At 41.4% G+C, this 10,675-nt stretch overlaps 1 protein-coding gene across 1 annotated transcript in view; it reads left to right on the top strand.

Moving 5' to 3' along the window:
• The first annotated feature begins 10,392 nt into the window (after positions 1–10,392).
• The window catches only part of ALOX5 (arachidonate 5-lipoxygenase), a 46,545-nt gene continuing 46,262 nt past the window's right edge, over positions 10,393–10,675 (top strand). The window contains exon 1 of the mRNA XM_044240034.1: positions 10,393–10,610. Within this exon, the coding sequence (XP_044095969.1) occupies positions 10,461–10,610 (150 nt within the window). The 5' untranslated portion in view covers positions 10,393–10,460. The remainder of the gene's footprint in view (positions 10,611–10,675) is intronic.

The following is a 10,675-nucleotide window of genomic DNA, read 5'->3' as shown; positions in this document are numbered from 1 at the left end:
AGATGAAGAAGCTACTGTCTCTGCCCTCACATACTCCAGGATATGTTGAGGGAGATAGAGACAGAAGCAAGTGCCCATGGGACAGAGGGTCAATGTGCCAAAATACTGGGCATGAGCAAAAGTAGTGGGAGCTCAGAAGACATGCAGCTAGCTCTGCCAAGGAGAGTTCCACAGAAGAAGCAACACTGGTGTCATTTCTTGGAGGAGGAAATCAGGAGACAGAGAAAGAAGCCAGGAGTACTTCAGACAAAGGAAGGAAATATGCCAAGACTTCAAGGGGTGAGAAGTAGTGTTCAGGAAAGAGCAGAAGAGTTGAAATGTAGCATGAGGTCAGTTTTCTCTGTCAGTGTGGCTAGGCTATAGGACCCAGTCATCCAAACAAACACTAACCTAGGTGTTACTGTAAGATATTCTGTAGCTGTGCTTAATATCTCTAACCTTTTTACTTTATGTAAATAGAGACTATCCTGGATTATCTGGGTGGGCCTGATCCAATCAGTTGAAAGGCTTTAAGAACACAACTAGGTTTTCTCTGAAGAAGAACAAATTCCTCCTGTGGATAGCTGCTTGGCCTTAGAGCTCCCAACCTGCCCTTCTGGATACCCTGACCTATAGATTTCAGACTTGTTTACCCAACACCCCCAGTCACATAAGCCAATTCTTATAATAAATCTCTTCCTGTATACACATATGCTTTTGATCCTGTGTCTCTGATGGAACCCTGACCAAAACACATGGGAAGGATGGAAGAGTGAGTGAACCGTTGCCCTTGCAGGGAGGCAAAACTGTGAAGGGCCAGTGCATAGAGTGAGTGCTTCACCCTAAAGGCAAATGATCCTTAAAAATGGTTCCCACTTGTATCAAGGGCTTGAAGGATAGCAATGAGAGGTGAAAAGCCAATCAATCAGCATTTCCAATCCCTGCATTATTTCACTTTATGTTCAACCAGAGCATCTCTGCTTTTACCTGCTTTCGTGCAGGATTCCTTTTGAAAAAAGGATTCACTCTTCAGGTTGGAAAGCAAGGATGCAAGAAGCATTTCCAAAATGATGGCACGAGGAGCTCTGCAGACATTCTCCAGAGTGAAGCCACCATAACTGGTGAGAATCAAAAACAAAACAGAACAAAAAATATGAAAGTGAGGAGATATTGTCCTAAAGTCATACAGCAAATGAAGAAAATTTATTCAAGAAAAGCTGCTGACCTCAGTAAGAGTATTGAGAATCTGTAGCATTTTAGCCTTGACCCACTCCCTTTCTTCCCTCCACACAGCCCTATAAAACAGATACTTTACTCTGGGGACGTCCAGCAAAGAAGATAGGGCTCCCTCATCCCTCAGCCCAGCCTATAGTGGTTATAGTGCCTTCCAGGAGGCAAAGACCACCACAATTTCTCATCTCATCTGGCTCTATGTTACTAAAGCTGTATTATAGCCAAGCTTGGCCAAGAGGTTGAAAGCTCCTCTCTGGCTCCCAGTCCCTACTCTTAGGGCATGAGCTCTCTCTGAGGCCCAGCAGGCCAAGAATACTGTGGTCTGAATGTCCTTACCCCAGGTTACTCATAATTGGGGAATGCCATGCCACGAGAGGAGATTCCATGCCACAAAAGGCAGAAAAACAGGGACTACTGCCCCACTCATAAAGAAGGGAAATCATCTGAAAAAAGTATGCCATTGTCTCCAACCTACCTCCAGAGCAGTGGCATGGTACTCCCCAGAGAGAGAGAGGCAGATCATAAGAAAGTCTCCCTAAGAGGACTGACTTTATTTGGAATAGAGTATGGCGAGGTTCAATCTAAGGATTCTATCAAAAACAGTAGAGATTTTGGCAGTAAGCGATTAAGAGGAGAGACCGGCTTACCGGGAACAATAATCCAAAGTATAAACCAACTAGAAGGATACAATAGAAACCAAGAAAGGAGACTACCATGAAAAGCTTTCATGGTTGAAATGCTGAAACAGGTTGAAACAAACTTCAAATACAAGTCTCAGAGACTACTGCTATAAAGGGTCCAAATTTATTTGGACCTTACCATGAAGCAATTTATTCCCCAGGGAACTGTCAAAAACAACAGCAATCAGTCAGCAATTAATATAGGATTAATAGTAGGATGTGGTACCAAAAGAGGCAAAAAACTTAGTGGACAGGGAGAGACACAAAGAAAGAAGTGCTAAAAACAATACAAAACAAAACAAAGAAAAAAAAACACATTGTCATCCCGCTTGAGAATACACGTACCCAAGTCTGCATCCTGTGGAGTGACAGCAGAGCCCCCCACACTGCAGGGGAAACAGACTTCACTGTATCGACCTGTCAAGTCAATAAAAAATAAACAATCAAATGAGCAACACACACATCGACCAACTGAATAGAACAGAGAGTCCAGAAACAAACCCATATATGTGGCCAACTAAACTATAACAAGTGTGCCAAAAATACATGATGGGGAGGGGTGCCTGGGTGGCTCAGGTCATGATCCCTTAAGGGAGCCTGCTTCTCCCTCTCCCTCTGCCCCTCCCCCTGCTTGCACTCTTTCTATCTAATAAATAAATAAAATCTCAAAAACAAAAAAGAATACATAATAGGAAAAGAATAGTCTCTTCCATAAATGATGTTGGGAAAGCTGGATATTCACAAGCAAAATGATGAAAACAAGCTCTTATCTTACACCATATACAAAATTGACTCAAAATAGATTAAAGACTTAAATGTAAGGCCTGAAACAGTAACACTCCTAGAAGAAAACATAAGGAAAAAGTACTTTGACATTGTTCTTGGCAATCTTATTTGGATATGATACCCAAAGCACAGAGCAACAAAAGCAAAAATAAATAAGTTAGACTACATCAAACTAAAACTCTTCTGCATAGCAAAGGAAACAATGAATAAAGTGAAAAAAAACAACCATTCAATGGAAGAAAATATTTGCAAATCTGCAAATATTATATATACCTGATAAGAATTTAATCTCTAAGGGAAGCAAGGACAAAAATGAACTATTGGAACTTCATCAAGATCAAAACCTTTTGCACAGCAAAGGAAAAAGTCAACAAAACCAAAAGACAACTGACAGAATGGGAGAAGATATTTGCAAACAACATATCAGATAAAGGGCTAGTATCCAAAATCTACAAAGAACTTATCAAACTTAACACCCAAAGAACAAATAATCCAATCAAGAAATGGGCAGAGGACATAAACAGACATTTCTGCAAAGATGACATCCAGGTGGCCAACAGACACATGAAAAAGTGTTCCACATCACTTGGTATCAGGGAAATACAAATCAAAACCACAATGAGATATCACCTCACACCAGTCAGAATGGCTAAAATTAACAAGTCAGGAAATGACAGATGCTGGTGAGGATGAGGAGAAAGGGGAACCCTCCTACACTGTTGGTGGGAATGCAAGTTGGTGCAACCACTCTGGAAAACAGCATGGAGGTTCCTCAAAAAGTTAAAAATAGAGCTACCCTACGACCCAGCAATTGCACTACTGGAAAGATACAAACGTAGTGATCTGAAGGGACATGCACACCTGAAGTTTATAGCAGGAATGTCCACAATAGCCAAACTATGGAAAGAACCTAGATGTTCATCAACAGATGAATGGATAAAGAAAAGGTGGTATATATATACAATGGAATACTATGCAGCCATCAAAAGAAATGAAATCTTGCCATTTGTGATGACATGGATGGAACTAGAGGGTATTATGCTTAGTGAAATAAGTCAATTGGAGAAACACAACTATCATATGATCTCCCTGATATGAGGAAGTGGAGATGCAACATGCGGGGTTTGAGGGGAAGGAAAAGAATAAATGAAACAAGATGGGATCGGGAGAGAGACAAACCATAAGAGACTCTTACTGTCACAAAACAAACTGAGGATGGCCTGGGGGAGAGGGGTAGGGAGAGGGTGGTGGGGTTATGGACATTGGGGAGGGTATGTGCTATGGTGAGTGCTGTGAAGTGTGTAAACCTCGCGATTCACAGACCTGTACTCCTGGGGCTAATAATACATTATGCATTTATAAAAAAATTATTAAAAAGTATGAAAAGAAAATTGAATAATTTAATCTCTAAAATATATAAGGAACTCCTACAACTCAATTGCAAAGGAACAACCCAGTTAAAAAATGACAAATGATCTGAATAAACATTTTTTTCAAAGACATACAAATGACCAACAGGTGCATGAATAGATATTCAACATTATTCATCAGACAAATGCAAATCAAAACGACAGTGAGGTACCACCTCACACTTATTAGGATGGCTACTAACAAAAAGACAATAGATAACAAGTGTTCACAGTGTGGAGAAAAGGGAACCCTTGTGCCCTCTTGGTGGGAATGTAAATTAATGCAGGAACTATGAAAAACAGTATGGAGAATCCTCAAAAAATTAAAACAGAAGTACCGTATGTCCAGCAATCCTACTTCTGGGTATAGATCCAAAGGAAATGAAATGGGGGTCTCAAAGAGGTATCTGACTCGCATATGTATTGTAGCATTATTCACAATGGCTAAGATACGGAAACAACTGTTTGTCAATAAATATATATATATGCGTATGTGTATGTATATGTATGTATAGTATATGTATGTGTATATACATATATGCACATGATGGAATACTATTCACCCATAAAAAAGGAATTTTTGTCATTTGCAACAACATGGGTGACCGTGGAACACATCATTCTAAGTGAAATAAGCAAGACACAGAAAGAAAATACTGTATGATCTCACTTATATGTAGAATATAAAATGTCAAACTCAGAACCAGAGAAGAGAGCAGTGGTCCCCAGGGTCAGGGGTGCAGAGATATTGGTCAAAGGGTATAAACTTCCTGCTATAAGATAAATAAGTTTTGGATATCTATTGTACAGCATGATGACTACAGTCCATAACATTATATTGTATACTTGAAACTTGCTAATAGATCTTAAGTGTCCTCCCCACACCAAGAAAGCAAACAAACAAAAAACAAACAACTATGTGAAGTGATGGGTGTCTTAATGGTTTGATCGTGGTAATCATGTCACGGTGTATCCATATCAAAACCTCATACTGTATACCTTAAATATATACAATTTCTATTTGTCAATTATACCTTAATAAAGCAGGGGAGACGGAGGGACAAAAATAAATTGCATTCCTTCAAAAAAAAAAGGTAAAATATTCAGGAATAAACTCAATAACAAAAAAGTACACTGAAAACTATAAAACATTACTGAAATAAATTAGAAAAGATTTAAATAATTTGAAACATATCCCATGTACCTCATTCAGAAGACTTAATATTAAGATAGCAATAGTTCCCAAATTGACCCATAGCTTCAATGTGATCGCAATCAAAATCCCACCTTCTTTTTTTTTCTTTTTTGCAGAATTGAGAAGTTGATCCTATAATTTGTAAGAAAAAGCCAAGGACACAAAATAGCCAAAATGCTCTCAAAAAATAAAGAACGAGTGTGAATTCACACTTCCCAATTTCAAAACTAGCCTTAAAGTTATAGTAATCAAGACAGTGTGGCACTGACATATACACATACTGGTCAAAGGTACAAAATTGAAAGTCCAGAAATAAATCCCTACACTTACAGTGAATTAAATTTTTTGCTAAGGTACAAAGACAATTCAAGGGAGACTCATCAACAAATGATGCCACAACAACTGGATATTCACATGCAAAAGAATGAATTTGGATCGTTATATCACACCGCTCATGAAAACTGGAAAAACGGATCATAGGTCTAAATGAAGAACTGTAAGCATAAAATTCTATGAAGAAAACACCGGAGTCAATTTCTGTGAACTTAGTATAGGCAATAGTCTCCTAGATGTGGTATTAAAACCTCAACAACAAAAGAAGAGTATATGTAAATTGGGCTTACTCGAAATTAAAACTATATTGCTTCAAATAGAACCATCAAAAAAGTGAAAAGGCAAACCACAGAAGCAACAAAACACATGTAGATAATATTGTTACATCCTATCCAGGATGTATGAACACTTACAACTCAATAATAAAATAATAAAAAGTAAATAAGCTAATTTCATAAATGGGTCAAGAGCTGATATAAAAATGGGAGATATAAAAATGGGCAAAAAGTGTTGCTCAACATCATTAGCCATGAGGGAAATCCAATAAGATATTTGCAAATGACAGTACAGACAAAAGGTTGATATCCAGGATCTATAAAGAATTCCTCAAACTCAACACACACAAAACAGACAATCATATTAAAAAAATGGGCAGAAGATATGAACAGACACTTCTCCAATCAAGACATACAAATGGCTATCAGACACATGAAAAAATGTTCATCATCACTAGCCATCAGGGAGATTCAAATTAAAACCACATTGAGATACCACCTTACACCAGTTAGAATGGCCACAATTAGCAAGACAGGAAACAACATGTGTTAGAGAGGATGTGGAGAAAGGGGAACCCTCTTACATGGTTGGTGGGAATGCAAGTTGGTGCAGCCACTTTGGAAAACAGTGTGGAGAGTCCTCAAGAAAATAAAAATAGAGCTTCCCTATGACCTGCAATGGCACTACTGGGTATTTACCCCAAAGATACAGATGTCGTGAAAAGAAGGGCCATCTGTACCCCAATGTTTATAGCAGCAATGGCCACGGTCGCCAAACTGTGGAAAGAACCAAGATGCCCTTCAACGGATGAATGGATAAGGAAGATGTGGTCCATATACACTATGGAGTATTATGCCTCCATCAGAAAGGACGAATATCCAACTTTTGTAGCAACATGGACGGGACTGGAAGAGATTATGCTGAGTGAAATCAGTCAAGCAGAGAGAGTCAATTATCATATGGTTTCACTCATTTGTGGAGCATAACCAATAGCATGGAGGACAAGGGGCGTTAGAGAGTAGTAGGGAATTTGGGTAAATTGGAAGGGGAGGTGAACCGTGAGAGACTATGGACTCTGAAAAACAGTCTGAGGGGTTTGAAGTGGCGGGGGGGTGGGAGGTTGGGGTACCAGGTGGTGGGTATTATAGAGGGCACGGATTGCATTGAGCACTGGGTGTGGTGAAAAAATAATGAATACTGTTTTTCTGAAAATAAATTAATTAATTTAAAAAATTTTTTTAAAAAGAGAGCATTATGTCTTAAACTCTGTTAGCAATCAAATATCACACACAAAAAATGGGTCAAACTTTATTACATAAATCTTACAGGATTTTAAATTGTTCAAATCAAGATAATTAATTTCTCTGCATTTAAATAAAATAAATTACTTTTGGCTGCTTAAAAAAAAATACCACTTCACAGAGAATATAATGTGTTGAAAAGGATGTAGAGAAAATGGAACCTTACAGATTGCTTATGAAAATGTAAAATAGTGCAGCCACTTTAGAAAACAATCTACATGTCTGCAAAATGAAGTTACCATATGATTCCCCAATTTCACTTCTAATTATCTCCTGAAGAGAAATGAAAACATATGCCTATACAAAAATTTATACATGAATATTCATGGCATTATTATTCACAATAGCCCCAAAGTGCAAACAACTTAAATTTCCATCATCTGATGAATGGATAAACACCATGTGACACATCCATATCCATAAAATGGAATATCATTTAACCACAAAAAAGAATAACATACTAATGCAAGCTATAACATGCATCAATCTTGAAAACATTATGGTAAGTGAAAGAAGCCAGCCACAAAAGGTCACATATTGTATGATTCTACTCCTAGGAAATGTACAGAATTGGCAAATCTATAGACAAAAAGTAAATTAGTGCTTCCTTTTGCGGGAAAGATGAGGGGGGCAAAGGAAAGTGACTGCTAATGAGGTGGCAGAAATGTTCTAAAATTTATTGTAGTGATGGTCTCACAATTCTCTGAATACTGCTAAACACCATTAAATTGTATACTTTAAATGAGTGAATTGTGTAGTATACAAATTACATCTCAATAAAGCTGGATGGAAGGAAGAGAGAGAAGGAGGGTGGAAGGAAGGAAGGAAGGAAGGAATGCAAGCAAGCAATGATGGACTGTAAGTAAGGTAGTGAGATTATCCCATCTATGCTACAGGGAAACTACTCTGGTTAGAGAACTGGAGGGAGGGGGGCAGCTAGGCTAAGGACAGAGAGATGAGGTAGGAAGCCATTGTTATAAATCTGTGTAGGAGATCCTGAAAGCCTAAACCAGGACAGAGACAATAGGGACAAGATGTAGGGATATTTTAGAAACTACCCCATGATGCCAAAATTTCTATGAAAGCAACATTCCATGTTATACATTACAGTAAGTGGCATAAGTATAAATTACTAAAGTCCTTGGAAAAGTAGCTTAATAACATGTTACAAAGGTCTCAGACTATTCATACTTTCTGGTCCATTTCTAAATCCCTATCTTAAAACTTTTTTAAAAATGTTTTAAGCACCAGATATGTACTATAGCAATTAATGAGGGAAAGCAACTTAAATGACCAGTAATAGTGGACTAATGAAAAGAAAGTGGTATATCCATATAATTGAATATTATACAGTTGTCAAAATATTTAAAAAGTAAAACTACATAGGAAAATGCATGTTACAATATTAAGGAACACAGACATGCAAAAAATTACACACAATAGTGTGGTCCTAATGGTGTAAAAATGCCTAATAAGGAATATTTACTAACCACTTTTTCTACATGTTATGAATTTTGTTTATATATCCACTTTTCTCTAATTTCTACAATGACAATTTATTACTTTTGTCCAAAAAAATATTGCATTTACTTTTTAAAGAAAAACAACAGTCATCTCATTCTTAGATGTGAAGTACAATTCCACAGCCATCCTTCACTGCCCCCCCTCACTGGGGGTTCCTGGAGCCTATCTCCTGCCTGGCAGGGATTGGGTTCCAATTCTGAGATATCTTTACCTGCACATCTCAGCTATGACCATTCCTCCGTGTCTTATTTGATCTCAGAGAACCCCTTCACTGCCTGTCTTTCCATGAATAAAGCCAGTCCCGCTGAAAACTGTCCTCATCTCCCACTGTAGAAAGTGGATCAGCAGGTTCCCTCTCTGCTTTGAGTGGTGGTCCTGCCAAGACATTGGAGGAAGCAGGATTTGCCACAAGGTGGAGCCCCGCATCCCAGAAATGGGGAGCCTGTCTCAGGCCTGCCTCTTTGCACCTCCCAAACAGTGAGTGTACAAAGCCGGGCACTGGACGCACCCACCTGACATGGAATGAACTTATATTTTAATTCAGTTCAGCTCATTATCGAATGCGCACCACAGTTAGACCCAGTTCTTAAGTTGGGGGGTGAGGGGCGGTGCTGCGAGCCAAGAAAGTGGAAATGAAAGTTGGGGTAGGTGCAGGCGAACACAGAAGACATATCAGATTAGGTCACAGCAGTAGGAAGGCTGACCACCGACGGGAAGCTTCCTTCTAGGGCACAAAGCCTTCTACAAACATCTCTTTCAGGCCTTAGTCCACTACCTATTGAAATCCGACCAATTTACTGGGCCAGGCAGCCTGCTCCCCAACTCCCAGCCATAACGCCTGGAACATGCTTGCTGTGGAGTACACATCTGTCCCAGGACTTCCGGCCAGTCCCCCTGCCCCCCGAAAAGCTATCACTAAGGAAGCCTAACTCCTTCCCCAGCCTCCCGCCTCCCCAAAGTCCGCTGACCTTCTCCAGACAACACCCTGGTGTTCAGACTTGTGTTTTCTTGTCCTGGCCCCCTCTGGCTGCCCCGCTTCCCGCAATACACCGGCAATCTCTAGTCCGAGAGCGGCTGGCATCTGACTCACCTGGGTGCCCACGTGCAGCTTGCCCAGGGTGACACTCAGCCAAGCCTGTGAAGATCCCAGAGCTGCCCGAAGTCTGTGTTCCAGATACCACTCTCCGTATCAGCTCTGGTGCAGCTTCCTCCAAGAAGCCTTCTGGTATCCCCAGGTGAGTCCGCCTTTCCCCTGTAGACTCCCAGAGCACCCCTAGTCTAAAAAACCATGGCATGGGTAATCGCCCCAGGCACAACCGGAACCTGGTGAGAGTAGACACGACGTCTCATTTTAAGGGGTCGCCTAGGGGCTTCCGGGAGCATGACGCTGAGGCAGGAAGGGTGAAGGGTGAGAACAATGAATGGGAGGCTGAGTGAGTGAATGAACGGATGCAGGGGTGAGGGGACGGCAGCTGAGGTGTCCCCAGTCCCCAGCCGGCTAAAACAGACACCAGGCCCATGGGGTGAAAAGCAGGAACGCGCGACCCCTACCACGTCCGCCGCGGGTCCCAGCCATCAGAGCGGCAGGGGCGGGGCGGGGCGGGGCGGGGCGGGGGCGGGGCCGGGCTTGTGGGGTCCCGGGAGGGTTGGGTCTGGCTTGGCGGAGGGCGGGGGAAGAGGCAGCTGCAGTGCAGACGCGCTTGGACCAGCAGCACCGAGGCTCCGAGAGTTCGCGTCCTCTGCCATGCCGTCCTACACCGTCACCGTGGCCACCGGCAGCCAGTGGTTCGCTGGCACCGACGACTACATCTACCTCAGCCTCGTGGGTTCTGCGGGCTGCAGCGAGAAGCACCTGCTGGACAAGCCCTTCTACAACGACTTTGAGCGCGGCGCGGTAGGGGCGCGAGGCTGGGACCGACCGGGCTGGGGACACCCGCGGCCCCGTCGGGGCGGCACAGA

Source organism: Neovison vison, chromosome 2 (genome assembly GCF_020171115.1).
Source record: "Neovison vison isolate M4711 chromosome 2, ASM_NN_V1, whole genome shotgun sequence".
NCBI lineage: Eukaryota > Metazoa > Chordata > Mammalia > Carnivora > Mustelidae > Neogale > Neogale vison.
Note: the sequence above shows the minus strand (reverse complement) of the source record. Positions and strands in the feature narration are given on the sequence as shown.